Source organism: Nerophis ophidion, linkage group LG02 (assembly GCF_033978795.1).
Source record: "Nerophis ophidion isolate RoL-2023_Sa linkage group LG02, RoL_Noph_v1.0, whole genome shotgun sequence".
Lineage (NCBI taxonomy): Eukaryota > Metazoa > Chordata > Actinopteri > Syngnathiformes > Syngnathidae > Nerophis > Nerophis ophidion.
Window position 1 is genome coordinate 69,906,474 of NC_084612.1, and position 24,454 is coordinate 69,930,927.

Here is a 24,454-nt window from a genome sequence, read left to right on the forward strand (position 1 = left end):
TAATCAGTAATTAATGCCACCTTTCCCCAACTTATTTGTCACGTGTTGCTGGCATCAAATTGTAAAGTTATTATTTGCAACAAAAAAAAATGTTTATCAGTTTGAACATCAAATATGTTGTCTTTGTAGCATATTCAACTGAATATGGGTTGAAAATGATTTGCAAATCATTGTATTCCGTTTATATTTATATCTAACAAATTCACAACTCATATGGAAACGGGGTTTGTACTAATAAAACTGTCAATCAATCACTCTACATCCAACATATAGGGGATAAAAATCGAATATATTTTTAGCTTGAGGTTTAGCTATTTAATTCTAATTCATCGCTATTTGAATATTTATCACAACAGGAGGAGTCGTTTTCATATATCTTTAATTGTAAATACCCCAGAGAGCAAAGGCGGCAAATAAGTAAAGTCACTCACAAAATGAGGTTAGTGAGGTGCAACTGTAATTGAATCAAAAATAATTAGGAACTCGCATACACGCTAATAAAATTCCACAGAGACATAGTCAGAGGCATTTATCTATGTATATATTCAATGACATTTAGGTACCATAGCCAAGGAGAGGAAACTATCCCATTAAAGTTGGCATCAGGTATACGAAGTGTTCATTTTGTTGACTAAAAGTGTTTGTTTCAGTTATCGTCAACAACCTTTTTTCCCCAGACTAAAACAGGTCTTGTTGGGACTTTAGTTTTTTAGATGCTCTGCAAGGCCTTCTCGGCATAAATCATAATCATAGATTAATAAAAGTTCATTTTAATCTACTTTCTAGAAAGCATTTAATCATATTCTCCATGTCTTATTAGGCTTCAATGTTGCTTGTTTTTATGTTAAGAGCTTTTATCCAATCAGAATTCAGCTAAGGTGTTGCCAGGGCTGTATTATTTCTGCCGGGTAGACAAGTTGCGATAGCCAATCGGATCACCAGTTCTTGACAGTAGCCCATCTAGGTAGCCTTACGCTAAAAGTGACTTTAATTGGATTTTCACTTGTCACTCCCAAGTGAGAATCCAATCGCAAATTGTAATTTGCGAGAAGCAGGAAGGGGCCATACCCGGCCAACTGAGAAATAATCGGTTCTCACTTCTTTAACTCTTAAAGAAAACGTGCAAATATTTTATTTATTTATTTATTTTCCCACGTTTAATATGTTCTTTACAATTATTTTAATTTTGACAGTACCATGTAAGGCAGGGGTCTCAAACACGAGGACCGCGGGCTAATTGCGGCCCGCGAGACGTTAATTTGCGGCCCGCATCTTGATGTTAAATTTTAATGTTGGTGCGGCCCGCAAGTTTTATATGAAAGACGCTTTACAGCGTCGTACTTGCATGCCCTTGATTTTTCCGGGAGACTCCCAATTTTCAGTGCTCCTCCAGGGGTAATCATTCTCCCGAATTTCACCCTAACAACAACATTAAGGGAACACCGTGGAGACACTGCCTTTAGCGTCCTCTACAATCTACACTAAGAGCGTGCCATGTTGTATTTAGCCTCAGTAGACGCAGTAAGCGACTGCAAGACATAGTTGATCAACAGCCATACAGGTCACACTGAGGGTGGCCTTATAAACAACTTTAACACGGTTACAAATATGTGCCACACTGTGAACCCACGCCAAACAAAAATGACAAACCCATTTTGGGAAAACATCCGCACCGTAACACAACAGAACAAATACCCAGAATCCCATGCAGCCCTAACTCTTCCGGGCTACAATATACACCCCGTCCTCTATTGTAGCCCGGAAGAGTTAGGGCTGCATTTGATTGTGGGTATTTGTTCTGTTGTGTTTATGTTGTGTTACGGTGTGAATGTTCTACCAAAATGTGTCAATCTTGTTTGGTGTGGGTTCACAGGGTGGCACATTTTTGTAACAGTATTAAAGTTGTTTATACGGCCACCCTCAGTGTGACCTGTATGGCTGTTGATCAAGTATGTCTTACTGCGTCTATGGAAGCCAAATAATACATATGGCTGGGTTGGCACGTTGTTAGTTCAGGTTGTAGAGGACATTAAAGGCAGTGCCGTCACGGCGTGCCCTTAATATTAATGTCGCGAGAGTTGGCAAGTATGTTGCTGGGGCGGGAAAGCCATTCAAAGAAGGTGTATTCATTAAAAAGTGCATGTTAGATTTGTTTAAGAAATCTTTTCTTGCGGCCCAGCCTCACCCAGTTTCTGCATTCAGTGGCCCCCAGGTAAATTGAGTTTGAGACCCCTGATGTAAAGTATGTTTTAAATGCTGATGCGGGTTCATTCATTTTTAAATGTGCCGAAATATAGTCTGTTTTGTACACTGTTGTGCACTAGTGTGTTTCTGTATAGCATTTCTCGAATCGTGGTCATGTGATGACATAAATTATGGTATTTTGAGGGGTATTTATTAAAGTTGCACTAAGTAGGACATCACTGAAGGTCTCGGTGGGATAACTGTCATAAAAGTAGTTTCAAGACAACTTTAAAGATGCTTCATCCTTTATATTGCACATTTTAGTAAACACAATTCACTGCAGTTTTAGTGTTGAGGAATTTAGATGACCAAAAATAAGAAATTGTTTAACTAAATTAAAAACTGCTTCCATAACTAACTCTGTTGGTGATAACGAAGACTAACATTTTTAGTCAACAACATCCACACTTGGTATACCTCATGCTGCAGCCATGACATATTCAAGCATCACACCAGTGACTGAAGAGATAAACATCCTAATCATGTTAGGGCCACTTTATCATATTAGGACTCCGTGTGATCAGTCATGTTGATTTCCGAGTGAGCAAGAACACATGAATAGCATCGAAACACCTTATCATTAATAACAATTTTAGGTAACGTTTAAGATTCTTTGGACAAACACACTTAGAAGTTTGATGTTTTCCCCTGTTGTTATGATCCGCTACCCGGATCATCGCGTATTCTTGTTTTGTCCCATTTTGATACCACATTCTGTTGTTTGACGTCCTTAGTTCCTGTTTGTTCTGTCACCATTATTGCATATTAGTTCCACCTGCTACTCGCTGTTTACGCACACCTGTTATTCTTGATTACTGCCTTATTTAAGCCTGCCCCTTTTGTTCATTCAGTCTCGGATCCTAATTTGCCTTGAGGTACGTTTTTCAATGTATTTACTCGCTAGCTTTCGCGCTACGCATAGTTTATCCCTAGCTCACATGCTAGTAGTTTTTGTATTGCCTTTTGTGCCCTTGTGCCAGTTTTTTGGTTTCCTTGTCTATTTTTATTAGTTAATAAATCTTATTTTCTTACCATTCGCTGTGTTTTTGACCTAACGCATCCACGAAAGAACAAATCCGGCGTCACTATGCCCACCCAGCCTCACAGTCGCGAGGCGAAACCCTTCTTTGCGACTTCCGCCTTCGTTGACGAGTGCGAGCGGTTTGGGAGGGGACATCCCCGGACCAGGTGGAATTGATCGGGACCAAGAAACTGCCAGAGCCCCACATCATGTCTTCACCTGGCGCGCAGCGGAGTGTCTCAGCCTCCAACGCTCGAAGTACCTCGTTGCTGTCTGACGCAAAATAACCTTTCTTACTTGCTCGGATCCTACTGTTACGCTTGAGGGGCATAGCGATGCCGGATTTGTTCTTTCGTGGATGCGTTCGGGCAAGAACACAACGAATGGTAAGAAAAGAAGATTTATTAACTAATAAATCAATCAATCAATCAATGTTTACTTATATAGCCCTAAATCACTAGTGTCTCAAAGGGCTGCACAAACCACTACGACATCCTCGGTAGGCCCACAAAAGGGCAAGGAAAACTCACACCCAGTGGGACATCGGTGACAATGATGACTATGAGAACCTTGGAGAGGAGGAAAGCAATGGATGTCAAGCGGGTCTAACATGATACTGTGAAAGTTTGATCCATAATGGATCCAACACAGTCGCGAGAGTCCAGTCCAAAGCGGATCCAACACAGCAGCGAGAGTCCCGTTCACAGCGGAGCAGGCAGGAAATCATCCCAAGCGGAGGCGGATCAGCAGCGCAGAGATGTCCCCAGCCGATACACAGGCAAGCAGTACATGGCCACCGGATCGGACCGGACCCCCTCCACAAAGGAGAGTGGGACATAGAAGAAAAAGAAAAGAAACGGCAGATCAACTGGTCTAAAAAGGGAGTCTATTTAAAGGCTAGAGTATACAAATGAGTTTTAAGGTGAGACTGGAATGCTTCTACTGAGGTGGCATCTCGAACTGTTACCGGGAGGGCATTCCAGAGTACTGGAGCCCGAAATGAAAAAGCTCTATAGCCCGCAGACTTTTTTTGGGCTTTGGGAATCACTAATAAGCCAGAGTCCTTTGAACGCAGACTTCTTGCCGGGACATATGGTACAATACAATCGGCAAGATAGGATGGAGCTAGACCGTGTAGTATTTTATACGTAAGTAGTAAAACCTTAAAGTCACATCTTAAGTGCACAGGAAGCCAGTGCAGGTGAGCCAGTACAGGCGTAATGTGATCAAACTTTCTTGTTCTTGTCAAAAGTCTAGCAGCCGCATTTTGTACCAACTGTAATCTTTTAATGCTAGACATGGGGAGACCCGAAAATAAAAACTGACAAGGAAACGGAAAAACTGGCACAAGGGCACAAAAGGCAAAACAAAAACTACTAGCATGTGAGCTAGGGATAAACTAAGCGTATCGCGAAAGCTAGCGAGTAAATACATAGAAAAACATACTCGTTGCGTGTAAGGCAAATTAGGATCCGAGACCGAATGAACAATAGGGGCAGGCTTAAAGAAGGCAGTAATCAAGAATAACAGATGTACGTAAACAGCGAGTAGCAGGTGGACCTAATATGCAACCATGGCGACAGAACAAACAGGAAATACGGACGTCAAACAACAGAATGTGATACCAAAATGGAACAAAACAAGAATATGTGATGATCTGAGAAGCGGATCATAACACCTGTAAGGATAACAGCTTGAAAGTCAAAATCCCTGTAGAAATCACAAAATAATGCCCCCCGCCCCCGCCCTCCCTATAAAACTAGGGTCGCCTGCTAGTGCTCCACTCCCAAGCAACAATCACAAAAAAAGGGAACCACGACTTGGGTGAATTAGATATATATAGATATGAAACACATTCTCCTGCTAAGTGTATTTACACTGTAGTAGTCACCCAAACACCTTAAATGCTCACATTTCAGCATTCTTCAATACCTAGTCAGGATCATTTCTTGGCTACCACTCAGTGGGAGAAGGATATTATTTTACAAATCTATCACACAGGATTGTTCCCACGTCATCAGTAATCAGTTATTCACACAGTGGATGACAAAAGGACGACTCGAGGGCCGATATTTTTGTATTACACAGTTAAGAACGCCCCCTTTTTTTCTGCTAAGTTTGGTCCTGGTCCGATGAACTCTAAACCAAACTGTTAAAAACATTTGAAAACCTGCGCCGGCCGGTCTTCGAATCGGAGAGTAAAATCAGCACTAAAAAGTGAAAACTTATCTCGTAAAGTGATCAAGACTATTGTTGGTACAGCTGCGAAACTATTGCACTTGAAAAAGAAAAAGAAATAAAAGCATGCTTTCAGGGACAATCAGGCTGTCTTGCCCTTTCACAGTTCATGTGCAAACGAGGGTATGTTAGAGAAATGAGAAGATTTTTTTTTTTAAAGAACATCCTGTGCTACATTAATCAGTCCAATCAGCCATTTGAATACAAGAAAAAAAACCCGATTATTTTTTAAGATGTATAAATCAAATATAATTTCAAAATATAATCTGAGTGCATAGTCTTGACAGGGAGGTCCTCATGGAGCTTCTTCTGTTTCACACTTGCACAGCGTTAAGCATGTTGTGAAAAGGGTGAAGAAACAACCACTGTTATCACGCGGAGCCATGTTAGATCAATGCAGGGAAGAGTCTCTTATTCTGAAAGCGCTTTGAAAGCAGCTGCGGAATTGCATATAGTTGGTGACTCTGGGAAATAAAAGCAGCTCCAGGCTGCAGAGACAAACGCGAGGAAAAAGTGCTGTGGTTACTCCTGCCCGAAACCTTCCGTCTCCTCGATGGCAAACATGAGTTTCTCCTTCAGCTGCTCGTAGCTCTTGTAGGGAGGCAGATCCAGACGATTAAAGCTAGACAAGACAACGAAGGAGACGAAAACAGATCATTTTCTCAGAAATTACGTGTGAATGCTGAGCCAAAATATCTAAAGGCCCTTTTCCACCACAGGGACTTTTACAACAACTTTCACATTTAAATAAAGCCCCCCCCTGTGTTCCTAAAACTACTACCGCATTTTTCGGAGTAAAAGTCGCTCCGGAGTATAAGTCGCATCTGCCGAACATGCATAATAAAGAAGGAAAAAAACATATATACGTCGCACTGCAGTATAAGTCGCATTTTTGGGGGAAACTTATTTGATAAAACCCAACACCAAGAATAGACATTTATAAATAAATAAATAAATGATAAATGCGTTGTACTTGTATAGCGCTTTTCTACCTTCAAGGTACTCAAAGCGCTTTGACACTACTTCCACATTTACCCATTCACACACACATTCACACACTGATGGAGGGAGCTGCCATGCAAGGCGCCAACCAGCACCCATCAGGAGCAAGGGTGAAGTGTCTTGCTCAGGACACAACGGACGTGACGAGGTTGGTTCTAGGTGGGATTTGAACCAGTGACCCTCGGGTTGCGCACGGCCACCCTCCCACTGCGCCACGCTGTCCCTAAAGGCAATTTGAAAGGCAATTTAAAACAAATAAAGAATAGTGAACAACAGGCTGAATAAGTGTACGTTATATGAGGCATAAATAACCAACTGAGAAGGTGCTTGGTATGTTAACCTAACATATTATGGTAAGAGTCATTCAAATAACTATAACATATAGAACATGCTATACGTTTACCAAACAATCTGTCACTCCTAATCGATAAATCCCATGAAATCTTATACGTCTAGTCTCTTACGTGGATGAGCTAAATAATATTATTTGATATTTTACGGTATTGTGTTAATAATTTCACACACAAGTCGCTCCTGAGTATAAGTCGCACCCCTGGCCAAACTATGAAAAAAACTGCTACTTATAGTCCGAAAAATACAGTACTTCAAACACAGGACCGACTTTTTTATTTCCCATTTCTCCTGCATTTCTATTGCGACAAACTTGACAAGAGACAAAGAAGAACACTTTCAACATGCAGGAACTTTTTTAGGGCATCGTTGTGCTGAAGAATGCTGATTGCAGGGTTTTTACTCAGCCGTAGTCTTTAAGCTCTATGCAGTTTATTGTTGTTTGTTATTTTTCACAAACTTCATTTCGATACGCAAAGCTGCGAGAAGTGGGCGGAATGTTTTAAACTAAAAACTTACAGGTTCCTGAACTTTTGGTGGAAAACAGCCTATAGATGAATTAACTGTAGCCTGATACCGTATTTTTCGGACTATATGTCGCAGTTTTTTTCATAGTTTGGCCAGGGGTGCGACTTATGTGTGAAATAATTAGCACATTACCGTAAAATAGCAAATAATATTATTTATCCCATTCACGTAAAAGACTAGACGTATAAGATTTCATGGGAATTAGCGATTAGGAGTGACAGATTGTTTGGTAAACGTATAGCATGTTCTATATGTTATAGTTATTTGAATGACTCTTACCATAATATGTTATGTTAACATACCAGGCACCTTCTCAGTTGGTTATTTATGCCTCATATAACGTACACTTACTCAGCCTGTTGTTTACTATTCTTTATTTATTTTAAATTGCCTTTCAAATGTCTATTCTTGGTGTAAGTTTTATCAAAAATGTTCCCAAAAAATGCGACTTATGCTCAAGTGCGACTTATATATGTTTTTTTTCTTCTTTATTATGCATTTTTGGCAGGTGCGACTTATACTCCAAAGCGACTTATACTCCGTGAAATTCGGTAGTAGCATAAAAGTCGCTCCAGCCTTAAATGTCCCCTATTTATACAACATTTTACTTTTTAATGATTAATACACATACCAAGTAGAGCTGTAACTAACGACGATCTTGATAGTCGATAAGTCAACTATTACCTTAATTATTAGTCGATTACTTGGATAATAAAGCCGACATATTTAATAGCTCTAATTTTTCCATCCATTTCAATCGTAAATATGTATTTATGTCATTATGGTGGTACTTAATAAATACTTAGGTCTATTACGCTACTGTATTTCAATGTTGTCATTATGGTGGTACTTGATGAATACTTAGGTCCACTACACTACTGTATTTTAATGTTGTCATTATGGTGGTACTTGATGAATACTTAGGTCTACAATGCTACTGTATTTAATGTTGTCATTATGGTGGTACATAATGAATACTTGGGTCTACTACACTACTGGGGACGGCGTGGCGCAGTGGGAGAGTGGCCGTGTGCAACCCGAGGGTCCCTGGTTCAATTCCCACCGAGTACCAACCTCGTCACGTCCGTTGTGTCCTGAGCAAGACACTTCACCCTTGCTCCTGATGGGTGCTGGTTAGTGCCTTGCATGGCAGCTCCCTCCATCAGTGTGTGAATGTGTGTGTGAATGGGTAAATGTGGAAGTAGTGTCAAAGCGCTTTGAGTACCTTAAAGGTAGAAAAGCGCTATACAAGTACAACCCATTTATCATTTATTTATTTACTCTTACTGTGCTGCTCATTCAGCTGTTACAAAAATTAAAATGACTAATAAAATGTTGTCCATTTAAAAGAAAAGAAAGTCCAAGTTCTAAAAAAAAAAATTAAAAAAAAATCACCTTGTCAAAATAGCAGCAATGAAAACAAACAACAAAAGACAAAATCTAACTTCCTGTAAAAGAAAAGCATTTTGTGATGATGTTTAAAAAGTTGCACCCTGGTATATTGACTATTAATTAACTGTTGGCAGTTTTAGCACTCTAATAGACTCGATGCGTTGCATTCTATATAAAGTGTTGGTGTGTGTTTGTGTGTATCTGCACGCGCATGTTCACAAGTCTATAAAGACAATACTAACGACAGCCAAGGGGGTTAACATATTATTTTAAAGGCCTACTGAAACCCACTACTACCGACCACGCAGTCTGAAAGTTTATAAATCAATGATGAAATATTAACATTGCAACACATGCCAATACGTCCGGTTTAGTTGACTAAATTACAATTTTAAATTTCCCGCGGAGTTTCTTGGTGAAAACGTCGCGGTATGATGACGCGTGTTTGTGACGTCTCAGGTTGTAGCGGACATATTAGCCCAGCACCACACACGGCTAAAAGTCGTCTCTTTTCATCCCATAATTACACAGTAATTTGGACATCTGTGTTGCTGAATCTTTTGCAATTTCTTCAATTAATAATGGAGACTATAAAGAAGAATGCTGTTGGTGGAAAGCCGTGGATTGCAGCTGCCTTTAGCACCGAAACACAGCCGGTGTTTCTTTGTTTGTTGTGAAGTGTTAACACGGAGCGCTCAAGCGAACATGTTTCTCTACGTCAACCAGCAAGTTTTTGGATGGGAAAATTGTGATATTAAGTTGGCTCTTAATGGAGACTTCAGTGGATTACGCGGCCTCATCTTGCAGCTCAAAAAGGCAGCTGTGATCTTTGCTCCTCTGCTTCTCTCAGTGACACTGGCGTTCACCGCAGCCATCCGACTTTCAGGTATGACTTTAGAGTCTCACTAAAACACTATTAAAACAATAAACATATAAGGGATCTTCCAGAATTATCCTAGTAAATGTGTCTAATTACATCTGAAACGGTCCCACTGCCACGTCGCCTTTTTTTTTGTTTTGTTTTTTGTGTTTCACTGTCACTTTCCTCATCCACGAATCTTTCATCCTCGCTCAAATTAATGGGGAAATTGTCACTTTCTCGGTCCGAATAGCTCTTGCTGCTGGTGGCTCACATTATAAACAATGTGAGGATGTGAGGAGCCCTACAACCCGTGACGTCACGCGCACATTGTCTGCTACTTCCGGTAAAGGCAAGGCTTTTTTATTAGCGACCAAAAGTTGCGAACTTTATCGTCGATGTTCTCTACTAAATCCTTTCAGCAAAAATATGGCAATATCGCGAAATGATCAAGTATGACACATAGAATGGACCTGCTATCCCCGTTTAAATAAGAAAATCTCATTTCAGTAGGCCTTTAAATAGCATATTTACCCATTAAAATATGGAAAAGCTGCTGATGGTGTGTGCGATAGAAAAGCTGTTTGCTGAAGATGCCATTCAAGTGAAATTGTAGTGTTTGGGATATGAGTATTCTGAGATATGAGCTTGGTCACAGAATGAATTAAACTCCTATGTAAATGCCCCACTCCGCACTGTATTGTGGGACCTCTAACACAAGATAATAGTTGTAGAATATGGGCCCTTTAACACAATTGCATCTGCTCAGGAAGGTATAAAGTGTACCTACCACGTGTGGCTTCGCGGAAGCCAGTTCTCTTTGCCCACCTTCTCAATGCAGAACTTCTGCGGCCCATTGCTTCCTATAGTTATTAATCAAAACAAAGGGGCGTTAAGTGAAACAAGTAAACCAAATAGTAGCGTGAGAACAAGAAGAAGCTGCGCACCCATGAGGTCGGCGAAGCCGCCAACGGGAAGACGACAAGTACCGGTGACGAACTGCAGCAGCCTCATCCTCTTCTCGTTGTCCATCTCCTTCACAAACTGCCAACAGATGTCAGTTCATTAGAGCAATTAGTAGTGTTGTCCCGATACCGGTACCAAAATGTGTTTCGATACTTTTCTAAATAACGGGAACCACAAAAAAATTAATTAATGGCTTTATTTTAACAAAAAATCCTGAGGTACAATAAACATATGTTTCTTATTGCAAGTTTGTCCTTAAATAAAATAGTGAACATACAAGACAACTTGTCTTTTAGCAGTAAGTAAACATACTAAGGCTCTTAATTTAGCTACTGACATATGCAGTAACATTGTGTCATTTATCATTCTATTATTTTGTCAAAATTATTAAGGGCAATCATCCATCCATCCATCCATCAATCTTCTCCCGCTTATCAGAGGTCGGGTCGCGGAGGCAGCAGCCTAAACAGGGAAGCCCAGACGCTCCTCTCCCCAGCCACTTCGTCCAGCTCTTCCTGAGGAATCCCGAGGCGTTCTCAGGCCAGCCTGGAGACGTAGTCTTCCCAACGTGTCCCAGGTCTACTCCGTGGCCTCCGGACGTGCGCAAAACACTTTCCTAGGGAGGCGTTCGGGTGGCATCCTGACCAGATGCCCGAGCCACCTCATCTGGCTCTCTCCATGTGGAGGAGAAGCGGCTTTACTTTGAGTTTCTCCCGGATGACAGAGCTTCTCACCTATCTCTAAGGGAGAGCCCCGCCACACGGCGGAGGAAACTCATTTCGGCCGCTTGTACCCGTGATCTTATCCTTTCGGTCATGACCCAAAGCTCATGACTATAGGTGAGGATGGGAACGTAGATCGACCGGTAAATTGAGAGCTTTGCCTTCCGGCTCAGCTCCTTCTTCACCACAACGGATCGATACAACGTCCGCATTACTGAAGACACCGCACCGATCCACATGTCGATCTCACAATCCACTATTCCCTCACTCGTTAACATGACTCCGAGGTACTTCAACTCCTCCACTTGGGGCAGGGTCTCCTCTCCAACCCGGAGATGGCACTCCACCCTTTTCCGGGCAAGAACCATGGACTCGGATTTGGTGGTGCTGATTTTCATCCCAGTCGCTTCACACTCGGCTGCGAACCAATCCAGAGAGAGCTGAAGATCCAGGCCAGATGAAGCCATCAGAACCACATCATCTGCAAAAAGCAGAGACCTAATTCCGTGGCCACCAAACCGGAACCCCTCAACGCCTTGACTGCGCCTAGAAATTCTGTCCATAAAAGTTATGAACAGAATCGGTGACAAAGGACAGCCTTGGCGGAGTCCAACCCTCGCTGGAAACATGTCCGACTTACTGCCGGCAATGCGGACCAAGCTCTGACACTGATCGTACAGGGAGCGGACCGCCACAGTCAGACAGTCCGATACCCCATACTCTCTGAGCACTCCCCACAGGACTTCCTGAGGGACACGGTTGAACGCCTTCTCCAAGTCCACAAAGCACATGTAGAATGGTTGGGCAAACACCCATGTACCCTCATGACATAGTGCTGTATTTTACTTCTTTATCTTTTTTTTTTCAGCCAAAAATGCTTGGCTCTGATTAGGGGGTACTTTAATTGAAAAAATGTTCACAGGGGGTACATCACTGAAAAAAGGTTGAGAACCACTGCTCTAAAAGCCGTAGATGTTATTGTCACATCTACATGCACAGTAGATGGCAGTATTGTCCTCTTTAAGAGTGTCACAACATTGCTGTTTACGGCAGACAAACAGCTTTACGGTAGACAAAAACGTGACTGCTGTTGTTGTGTGTTGTTGCAGCGCTGGGAGGACGTTAATGAGACTGCCTAACAATAAACCCACATAAGAAACCAAGAACTCGCCCTCGATCATTCTACAGTTATAACGTCATTGGGCAGGCACTTTATTTCGTGGGAAAGCGGACGTGAAAACAGGCTTTCGACACGTCACTCGGGTCCGCATGGAACTGGAGGGGGCGTGGCCTCCAGCTCCGCCTGAATTTCGGGAGATTTTCGGGAGAAAATTTGTCCCGGGAGGTTTTTGGGAGAGGCGCTGAATTTTGGGAGTCTCCCGGAAAATCCGGGAGGGTTGGCAAGTATGGCTGTAGTTGACCGTAGTACCAACCTGCCAAAACCAAAGAATCTGCTTGCTGCTTCGAGTGTAATGTCTGTAGATTGCGTTCCTCTGCCAGTCCACGAGGTCGATCTCCTGCATCCCACACAGCATCACCTTGACGGCAAAGAAGCAAGAAAGTGAGCGCCATTTTATGATTTTGAGCCCCGCAAGTCAACAACTAGATTCAAGTACCTCTAATTCCTTAGCGTCAAAGTACTGCAGGTATTGCTGGGGTAGGACCTCATTGAAGCCCTCAAAAAAGGCCTGGGTCTGCTCCTCCACACCCCTGGACAGCCTCCACTCTGCCACCAGCCTGAAGTGAGCACGTCACAAACACTGTAAGGACATCTGGCCGCCACAGCATGTCTGTGTGAGTTGTTGGAGGGTGTGTGCCGTTTAAAAAAAACACCTGATGTATTCCTCCTTGTTTTCCTCAGTCACTTGAATGTTCCCGCCGTCTGGCTTGAGCTCGTGGGTGGTGACCTCCCCCAGGATCTCTTTGTCGACTGAGAAGAACATCTCCAGACCGCACTCTTCTATGTTGTTATCCCTGAAAGACAAATAGGTTCATGAAAAAAACAATCCAACCAGACTTGGATGAAACTAAACCTGCAAAATAAATATAGCATTATAAATACTGATGAATTAATAATTTCTGACAAATGATCATCAAAATTACATTCAGTGTATTATTTCTAAAAAAAAAAAAGGGCTATTCCGCCAAATCAATGCTATTAGCGTCCTTTGGAAAAAAAAGACTAAAAAATATTCAATAACATCAATTTTAAAATATTTCTTAAACATAGTGACTTACACATTGATCTGATTGCATATTTAACAAAACCAATTTGAAAAGAATAATTGAAAATACCTTGTGAATAATACACAGTAAATGTAATACCCTGTAAAAATAGCATTTATTGCCGGACTGTGCTTTCTAAAATTAGACTTTGCACATGTAATTCATTTATATTATTCAAATTACCGTATTTTTCGGATTATAAATCACAGTTTTTTTCACAGTTTAGCCGGGGGTGCGACATATACTCCGGAGCGACTTATGTGTGAAATTATTAACACATTACCGTAAAATATTAAATAATATTATTTGTCTCATTCGCGGAAGAGACGAAGAAAATGTCAGATATCGTCACACACACGTCAACCAATAAGAATTCGGCGGGGGTGGGTCATAGCAGAAGTGTATTGTGGGTCATGGGGATGTTAACTGCTATATGCTATACGCTACTGCCGTAGCTATTAGAATGGATCATTTCATTGTTGGCGGTAACTTATAAAAACTGTGAAGGGCTGAACAAAAATGGCACCGAAAAGGAAATCATGTACTGCAGATTACAAGCTGGACGTAGTGAAATATGCAGCAGAAAACGACAAGAGGAAGCGGCGCATACCTTTGGAATTGGCGGAGTTGTTTAGAAGCGACATCGAGGAAGAAGATTTCATGGGATTTATAGATTAGGAGTGACAGATTGTTTGGTAAACGTATAGCATGTTCTATATGTTATAGTTATTTGAATGACTCTTACCATAATATGTTACGTTAACATACCAGGCACCTTCTCAGTTGGTTATTTATGCCTCACATAACGTACACTTATTCAGTCTGTTGTTCACTATTTATGTATTTTAAATTGCCTTTCAAATGTCTATTCTTGGTGTTGGATTTTATCAAATAAATTTCCCCCAAAAATGCAACTTATACTCCAGTGCGACATATATATGTTTTTCCCTTCTTTATTATGCCTTTTCGGCCGGTTCGACATATACTCCGGACCAATTTCTAATCTGAAAAATACGGTATTATTTGTTACACATATACATATTTTTAGTACTGATACTCATTATCCCGAATAAAATTTTATTTTATTTTTGAAGACAAAAAATAGCATGAAACTGAGCACAGTCATGTTACTTAAATTGTGTTTGACGTAGTTTTTTAATTTTTTTTTACTTTGTTTAATTACTGTTATTTTTTTACTCTCAATATTTTATTATGCTTTGAAGCTATATTTCATATATTTGCTAATTATATGTTATTTAAATTCACTCCTGTTACTTTCAGTCCTGTTCAGGGGCCAGCAACCTGCGGCTCTTTAGCGCCGCACTAGTGGCTCCCCGTGGCTTTTTCAAAAATGTATGAAAATATAAAAAGATGGGGGGGAAATAGATTTGTTTTAATATAGTTTCTGTAGAAGGACAACATGACACAACCCTTCTTGTTAGATAAGTCCTCTGTTTAACATGTTTGTGCTTATGCTTCACTGAGCATTTGGCTGTCCTTCAACTCACCGTAGTTGTTTGTTTACATGTTTAACTTTCTCCGACACTGCCACAGAAAGACGTTTTTTATGCCACTCCTTCTTTGTCTCATTTTCTCCACCAAACGTTTTATGCTGTGCGTGAATGCACAAAGGTGAGCTTTGTTGATGTTATTGACTTGTTGGAGTGCTAATCAGGCATATTTGGTCAATGCATGACTGCAAGTTAATCGATGCTAACAGGCTATTTAGGCTAGCTGTATGTACATATTGCATCATTATGCCTCGTTTGTAGGTTTATTTGAGCTCATTTAATTTCCTTTTCTTATGTCCTCTGTTTATTTAATTCATTTTTGCATTGTAGCTGAGATAGGCTCCATCACCCCCCGCAACCCTGAAAGGGATAAGCGGTAGAAATGGATGGACGGATGTCTTATGACACATTATATGTATGTAATTTTGGCTGCATTTCTAATTGTTGTTTGTGTGCCATGTAGTTCAAGGCCAGAGCAAACGTTACCCAGCTTTCAAAGATTGTATCCATTAGAGAAAGACAGCTTGCCATTTCCTTGAACTTGGACACACACATGTTTACCTCTGGCCATTCTAAGCCAGTCATTTCTAGGAATTATCTCACTCTGTGAGAAGCCTCTGTTTTACTAATGTTTTTGCCAATTTTTAAAAAATGTGTAGGATAAATATCAAGTTTCGGTCAACAAAGATTTGCTACACATAGTCATTTTGACAGTAGGCCAATATTAATGAAAGGTAAAATAAATCATATTTATATAACTCTTTTAATAATATATCATTATAATACTTATATAAGACTTTGAGTTTTTTTGAGGCTGCTGACACATTTGTGTTTTGTATTTTTGCTCCAATATGGCTCTTTCAACATTTTGGGTTGCCGACCCCTGTGTTAGTAAAATGAGTGATATTCGCGCTATGAACTTATTTGCTTTATTAAATATTACAACCATTCATCCATTTTCTACCGTTTGTTCTTTTTGAAGTTGCGTGGGGCTGGAGCTTAACCCAGCTGCTAATACAGCAAATATTGCAATTATAGCCACAGTGTTTATTTACCAGAACCACAAAGAAGACTCAGTAATTTTTGGAATTGGAAGCAGGCTGTATTGGGTTAATTATTCCTAAATTATAAATCATTAAATAAAACAAGTAAAGACATTATTTTTATGTATTGGAGTGCATGAGAAAGTGTAAAGTAACACATAGCTCTGGTCGCTTACTAACAGGTATGTTGCATAACACAGCAGCAACAGAACTAATGTGGTGATAACGGTATGGCGCACATTGCTGAATCAACAGTGCAGCAAGTGTAACATGCATAACTTCTAATTAATGTGGACAAGACCAAGGAGCTAGTCATCGACTGCAAGAAGAAAATGACCCCAGTGGAGACCATCAAAATCCAGGACTGGGAGGTGGCAGTACAAGTACCTGGGAGTCCACTTAAACAGCAGACTGGACTGGAAGGACAACAGCAAAGCTGTATACAAGAAGGCATGAGCAGACTCTTTTGCCTGAAGAAGCAGAAGTCCTTTAATGTGTGAGGCAAGCTGTTGGTGATTTTTTTCTCATTCTGTTGTGGCCAGTGCCGTGTACTCTGCAGTGGTTTGTTGGGGGAGCATCTCCAGCAAAAGGGACTTAAACCGGATTGACAAACTGATCTGGAAAGCAGGCCAAACTATTGGCACGCAGTTCGAGGCGTTTGTTTCAGGGAGGACCAGGAGGACACTGCTCGCCATCATGGACAATCCTGCCCACCCACTCCACCAGACAATTGAGGGACAGCGGAGCTCATACTCCAACAGGCTCCTTCAGCTTTGTTCCCACTGTGTTAGATTCAAGAACTCCTTCATTCTGCACTCCATCCAGCTGTATAATCACTCGCCATACATACAGCAATAGATATCTGTCTATCACCTGACCGCTTCTATGTTCACTACCTCTCTTTGTTCATCATGTATATTTTCTGATGGATCTACTTTCTATTTTATGCTGCCCTTTTTTTGCCGCAGCTGTTACATATACTGTAATATTGTACATGGTAATTGTGATTTGTTATATATTGTATATATTATCTCCGGGTTGGGGAGGGGACCCTGCCCCAAGTGGAGGAGTTCAAGTACCTAGGAGTCTTGTTCACGAGTGGGGGAAGAGTGGATCGTGAGATCGACAGGCGGATCGGTGCGGCCTCTTCAGCAATGCGGACGTTGTATCGATCCGTTGTGGTGAAGAAGGAGCTGAGCCGGAAGGCAAAGCTCTCAATTTACCGGTCGATCGACGTTCCCATCCTCACCTATGGTCATGAGCTTTGGGTCGTGACCGAAAGGATAAGATCACGGGTACAAGCGACCGAAATTAGTTTCCTCCGCCGTGTGGCGGGTCTCTCCCTTAGAGATAGGGTGAGAAGCTCTGCCATCCGGGAAGAACTCAAAGTAAAGCCGCTGCTCCTCCACATCGAGAGGAGCCAGATGAGGTGGTTCGGGCATCTGGTCAGGATGCCACCCAAACGCCTCCCGAGGGAGGTGTTTAGGGCACGTCCAACCAGTAGGAGGCCACGGGGAAGACCCAGGACACATTGGGAAGACTATGTCTCCCGGCTGGCCTGGGAACGACTCAGGATCCCCCGGGAAGAGCTAGACGAAGTGGCTGGGGAGAAGGAAGTCTGGGTTTCCCTGCTTAAGCTGCTACCCCCGCGACCCGACCTCGGATAAGCAGAAGAAGATGGATGGATAGATGGATATTATCTAAAAATATAATATAATAGTATATGATTAATAAAGTACTTCTGATTCTGATTTTATAGTGTATATGTAATATGTAAGTATTACATATATGTTATATTTTATATTGCTACTATGGTACGATTTTTTTCTACTTTATACCTGCATTATACTTTCCATCCTTTGTAACTGAGCTACTGTATGGAGAAATTTCCCTTGTGGATCGATAAAGTTTGTCTAAGTGTAGTCCAACTTCCACAGCTGAGTAGTGCAAACAACATATAAAAGCACATTGAGGGAGCTGCTGGATGCTGGCTAATTGTGCTGCCAATGTTTTTTGACCTGATGTAGATCAGAAACCGCTGCAATTATTTGCTTCTGATACAGCTCTTCCTTTGAATCCCTAATTAAATAAGAAATAACCCCAAAGTAACACTTGATTATTATTTGACATTCATGTATGTCAGCTGTCCATCCACACATCAGAGAGCATATCAAATGTGTGCTCCCCAGACTTACTTGATCCATATGAGAGAGTTGTAAAACTCCGGATCCACGGACTCCAAGTCTTTGAGAGCAAGTGGCTTGTTCAGGATGCGCTTGTAGAAAGGCAGGGAGAAACCTGTGTCGATGAACTTGCCGTGGAACAAGGCCTGGGGATGGAAAGTGGGTTGATCAATGAAGGAAACACAATCAATAATAGATCTTTATTTTTTCTGCTCTTTAAAGATTCTTTTTGACAAATGCCCGCCCCTATTTTAGAGTGACATAACACTGCAGTTACCATGGCAATGAAGCGGCCGATGAACTTGAAGTACTTGAGGTGGTCCGGGTTGATGTAGGATGCAGGGTTGATCTGCAGGCAGTAGTTGTCCTTGCCAGCATACTCAAACAAACAGTACATAGGGTTCAGCACTTCGTGAGAAAGCAAGAAGAACCATTCCCTGCGTACACAGACACGAACCAAAGAGTCATACTCGATGAGCAAGTTGCAAAAAATCAAAACTCGATGATAAACTAGACATCTGAATGCTGTTATGCTGGGGGAAAATACAACGGAGCTACTGTATTTTTCGGAGTATAAGTCGCACTTGCCGAAAATGCATTATAAAGTCGCACTGGAGTATAAGTCGCATTTTCGGGGAAAATTTATCTGATAAAACCCAACACCAAAAATAGACATTTGAAAGGCAATTTAAAATAAATAAAGAATAGTGAACAACAGGCTGAATAAGTGTACGTTATATGAGGCATAAATAACCAACTTAGAAGGTGCCTGGTATGTTAACCTAACATATTATGGTACGAGTCATTCAAATAACTATAACATACAGAACATGCTATACGTTTACTAAACAATCGTTCACTCCTAATCGCTAAATCCCATGAAATCTTATGCGTCTAGTCTCTTACGTGAATGAGCTAAATAATTTTATTTTATATTTTAAGGTAATGTGTTAATAATTTCACACATAGGTCGCTCCTGAGTATAAGTCGCACCCCCGGCCAAACTGAAAAAAACTGCGACTTATAGTCCGAAAAATATGGTACTTCATTTTACTTAATACAAGAAAGGACGGAAGCAGGTATTACCGAGCCACGCCTCCATAGTCCAAACCTTCCTCTCCGGGGAAAATGATCCACAATCTGCGTCTTAGATCTTGAGGATGGAAGCTCATGATCTTTTAAAACACAGCAGTAAAATTAGTTATGCAGAGCAGAAAGATATGAAGAAGAGGCCGAGAAGGGTTCATTTAATTACCTGCTGGAATGAATCCTCAAACAAAGTTTTCCTGGTGACAGAAATCTTAATGTGCTGAGGCATTGATAGTTGCTGTGCAGGAATAGAAAAACAGATATACGTTTCCAACAGTGCATTTATTCGTATGGCACAGTAGGGGTGGAACGGCTCACAAAATCCAAGTTTTGGATCTAATCACACTCTTGTTACACGGTTTTGGTTTGGTATGGTGTACATTGTTGTTTTTTTAACACCCCAGAATATTATATATCCCAATAATCCACCATCATCATGTACCAGTTGTGGTTCTAACAAACATATCTTATGAAATTAAACTAAAAGATGGCTCCTAAAGCTTCAACCCTTAAATTAGTGAAAAAAAAGGAGCTGTACAATCTTTATAACCACATTTCATACCATCAACAGTTAAATAAATGTAAAAATCCTAACATTTTTTGGTGAAGTTCAAAATAATGCTATCAAAACGGTGATGAATGTTAATGAATCACATTGCGTGTAATAAATAATGAGATTTACTTTTTCTCCTCCCAATATTGTGGCCATTTAGATAGATAGATAGATAGATACATAGATAGATAGATAGATAGATAGATAGATAGATAGATAGATAGATAGATAGATAGATAGATAGATAGATAGATAGTACTTTATTGATTCCTTCAGGACAGTTCCTTCAAGAAAATTTAAATTCCAGCAGCAGAGTACAGAGTTGAGATTAATTTAAAAAGTAAAAAGTAAATTACGGGGGTATAAATGGAAACAAAATAGAAAAATATTACCATAAGAATAAAAATAAAAAGCAACAATGGGAATAAAAATATAACAGTAAAATAAGAATATAACAAGAGAAACTAGGCAGTAGTGAGAATGTTATGAAAAAGGCTTTTTTCTGCTCACTTAAGAAACGCAATGCTCTGCACAAGTTTAGCAGATCCGCTTTGCGCGTGCTATCAAGTTTGCACCTGTTGTAGTACATGCAAACCTTTTGTAAACCGGGACCTGTGTGTCCAGCTACAAACTGGAGAAGAGGGTTGCACTTGGTCAAGTCTCTACCTTCACACCTGTACAACTTGGGTGTCCAACCTGAAGAAGCTCCTGCTGGTAACTCTTAACCACAATAAGGTGTCACTTTCTCGGGGATAGAAACTAAAAAAATAAAGTAAAATCAATTTTAAAAAGTATTCTTCATCCACATTTGATCAACAATTACAACATTTATCTTAACTTAATGGCCTAATTCTTAAACGGAATTCCAATTATAGTAGGAATTCACTCCCAAAAGTCAATATTTACTAAACTGAAAAGTACAGTAGCGTTATGAATTAAACTAAAACATTCGTCTCAAACTAGTTTACCATCAATCAATCAATCAATCAATGTTTATTTATATAGCCCTAAATCACAAATGTCTCAAAGGACTGCACAAACCATTACGACTGCGACATCCTCGGAAGAACCCACAAAAGGGCAAGGAAAACTCACACCCAGTGGGCAGGGAGAATTCACATCCAGTGGGACGCCAGTGACAATGCTGACTATGAGAAACCTTGGAGAGGACCTCAGATGTGGGCAACCCCCCTCCCCCCCTCTAGGGGACCGAAAGCAATGGATGTCGAGCGGGTCCAACATGATACTGTGAAAGTTCAGTCCACAGTGGCTCCAACACAGCCGCGAGAGTACAGTTCAAAATCATCAGGTCAGCAGCATCATGCCTCAAACTGTATTCTCCACTCATTTAAACAGAGAAACTTAACCGCACTGTCTACACTTTACACTTTTTTGTCAAATTGTGTTTTACTATATCAACTAACAAGCAGTGAGTCAACAGTCCCCCCTGTTCTTTTAACTTCTGTTTACTTCATTGTGTGCTGTGACCAGTAACCATGTAGACACTTGCAGCGTCACAATGACTCAAACATTGATAGATAGCCTACGCATTTGTTTTGATCAACGTCTAAACAAGAATAACAACTGACTGTTTTCGACAGAACACCTTAAACAGCAAATACACACAGCTTTAACTTACACTCTGTAGATGTCTCCATCAATGGCACGCCTGCTGATGGCTTCATATAGCGTCAAATATAAAATGTGACCTCCTTACGTTATCCCAGTTGTTCACATAATATGATGTAGTAGAACACTTTAAATCCACAATTTTTTTTTCATTGTTTGCAGACTGAGCTAGTGCATTCCCGCCACCCTCCGGATATGAATAATTTTTTACTAATAGCTTATAATTAAAAGGTGTACTCCACTTATACACTATTTAAAAAAAATATATATATATATATACCGTAAATTCCGCACTATAAGGCGCACCGGATTATAAGGCGCACCTTCAATGAATGGCCTATCTGAAAACTTTGTTCATATATAAGGTGCACCGCATTATAAGGCGCATAGAATAGAAGCTACAGTAGAGGCTGGGGTTACGTTATGCATTCTTTAGATGGAGCTGCGCTAAAGGGAATGTCAACAAAACAGTCGGATAGGTCAGTCAAACTTTATTGATAGATAACAAACCAGAGTTCTGAAAACTCTGTTCACTCCCAAAGTGAATAAACATCTGTTTTTATTATTTTCCCCGAATCAATAAACACGTAAAAAACAGTCTGATACTGTTACGGTAAATCAAACGTTAGTGCAATCACAATATAGTAACACTCGAAATAGTGCAAAGCAATAATATATCAATAACTCAACGTTGCTCGAACGATAATGTCACACAACACAACACACAAAATAAACATGTAAAGCTCACTTTATTAAGTTATTCCTCATCCACGAATCCCTCAAATTCTTCTTTTTCGGTGTCCGAATTAAACCGTTGGGCGAATGCGACATCCAGAATGCAACATCCAACGAATACGGCTCCGTCTCGTCGAAGTCGTCATTAAACAAGTCAGAGTCGCTGCTGTTAATGTTAAATTCTCTCGCTGCTGCTCTATTCCCGTGTTCTACTGTGTGACTGATTGCCTTGAGTATAAACTCTGCGTCGTAAACGTGTCTCTTAATAGGAGCCATTTTGGGGTCTTTACATAAACACACAGAAACGGCACGCCTCCCGCAGTCATATATCCCAGCATGCACCGCGCGCTTCTTCTTCTACGGGGGAAAATGAAGTCGGCGGCTGTTTACCGTAGTTGCGAAACCTGTTGTGGCTCAAAATTGGTCCATATTTAAGGCGCACCGGATTATAAGGCGCACTGTCAGCTTTTGAGAAAATTTGAGGTTTTTAGTTGCGCCTTAAAGTGCGGAAAATACGATATATATATTTGTTTTTTTATGATTCCAGAAATTCGACAAAAACACATATTTATATATACACATTTTTTTTTAAAATAAAACATCTGAAACAAATGAATGCTCCTGTTTTGCCCAAACTTATAAATTCGTACTTTTCATTCCAGATCATTTCTTCTCAGGTTTGATATTCAACACCAGCTCCTTCTCTCCCCGTTCTTGATTTTTGAGTTGTTTGTATACTTGCTCACAGGTGATGCCTTTTTATATCCAAATATCGAGTTGCACTTTTCACCACAATTGCTGTTTTCTCAAGACTTATGCTTAGCTTGGAATGTACAGTTGATCACTTCAGCCATGAAACATACAGTTACCAAGTCCTAGATTCTACAACACATGGCTACTCTTTCCACAACTTTATCTCCTTGCACTTTGTAACTGCCTCTGCGTATGATAGTTTATCCCCAGTTCTTATTTTCTGTATTTCAGCCGCCTATTTTCTTGCCTCACAGTCTGTGGCCAACACTGTGTGCTCCACCACAATTGACACACTTCTCCTGCACCCCTGCCATATTCATGGCCTCCCCCACACCTTCTATGTGTTTGTTCCCCTTTACAATAAGCCGCTATATGTGCATACTTCTGGTATTTGTAACACCGCAGAGGGGGCGGTATACCTCATGAACCCTATAAATACACATTTAGTAAGAATTTACTCTTGAAATTCCACTAATATTGACAGGCTATCCACTTTTTCTCCTCCTCTCCTCACTTTTAATCTCCTCATGTTGAATACTTCCCCTCCTTTAATTATCTCCTTCAATTTGTTCAAATCCTCACTCACTAAATACCATAGATTACTCCTTTTGTTGATCTCCTAGATTATACCTTTCCCCCTCTGCATCTTCTTTTTTACTAATACTTTTAAGTTTTAATACCTTTTCTCTTTGCTCCTAATTTTATACACACCATCATTAGGTAACCGTTGTAATGTACATTAGCCTTCTTTACGTCGCCTATGTTTCCACAGAGGAACCGAGTAATTGCACTTGTTCCTACATTTTTTATATTCTGCCTTTCCTTGGATTTTAGCATTACTTTGAATTATTTCTCACCATTGGTCTTCTTTTGCACAACTCTATCTTTCTCACTGCTACTTGATGAGCTACTCCAAAAATCGTTCCTCACTCAAATCCCTTTTTGAACTTGCTATTAGTAATTGATAGGGGTGTAACGGTACACAAAAATTTCGGTTCGGTACGTACCTCGGTTTAGAGATCACGGTTTGGTTCATTTTCCGTATAGTAAGAAAACAAAATATAAATGTTTTGGTTATTTATTTACCAAATTTGTAAACAATGGCTTTATCCTTTTAACATTGGGAACACTATAATAATTCTGCCAATGTTAATCAACAATAAACTGCCTAAACGTGTTGCTAAGATTAAAAAACATTACAAAACTTTTCTTCTACATATAAAAAGTGCAACATTAAACAGTTTCAAGTCAACTCATCATGCTTAATTTATTACAGCATTTGGGAAGCCTGTAGTTGATTTGTATTATGTAAATGTTATATTTGTAACAACATGTGATAGCAGGGACCCTGCCATTCAAAATCAGGCTGCTACATTACTAATGATTAATGGAACTACAGCTGAAAAAAA

General features: G+C 40.4%; 1 protein-coding gene across 1 annotated transcript in view; it reads right to left on the reverse strand.

Moving 5' to 3' along the window:
- Positions 1 to 362: 362 nt before the first annotated feature.
- Positions 363 to 24,454, reverse strand: part of itcha (itchy E3 ubiquitin protein ligase a) — a 54,770-nt gene continuing 30,678 nt past the window's right edge. Inside the window, exons 15-24 of the mRNA XM_061889629.1 lie at positions 19,542 to 19,613; positions 19,373 to 19,461; positions 18,564 to 18,723; positions 18,299 to 18,432; positions 13,157 to 13,297; positions 12,940 to 13,060; positions 12,757 to 12,861; positions 10,583 to 10,679; positions 10,426 to 10,498; positions 363 to 6,125 (exon numbers count right to left, since the gene is read on the reverse strand). Of these exons, the coding sequence (XP_061745613.1) occupies positions 6,026 to 6,125; positions 10,426 to 10,498; positions 10,583 to 10,679; positions 12,757 to 12,861; positions 12,940 to 13,060; positions 13,157 to 13,297; positions 18,299 to 18,432; positions 18,564 to 18,723; positions 19,373 to 19,461; positions 19,542 to 19,613 (1,092 nt within the window). The 3' untranslated portion in view covers positions 363 to 6,025. The remainder of the gene's footprint in view (positions 6,126 to 10,425; positions 10,499 to 10,582; positions 10,680 to 12,756; positions 12,862 to 12,939; positions 13,061 to 13,156; positions 13,298 to 18,298; positions 18,433 to 18,563; positions 18,724 to 19,372; positions 19,462 to 19,541; positions 19,614 to 24,454) is intronic.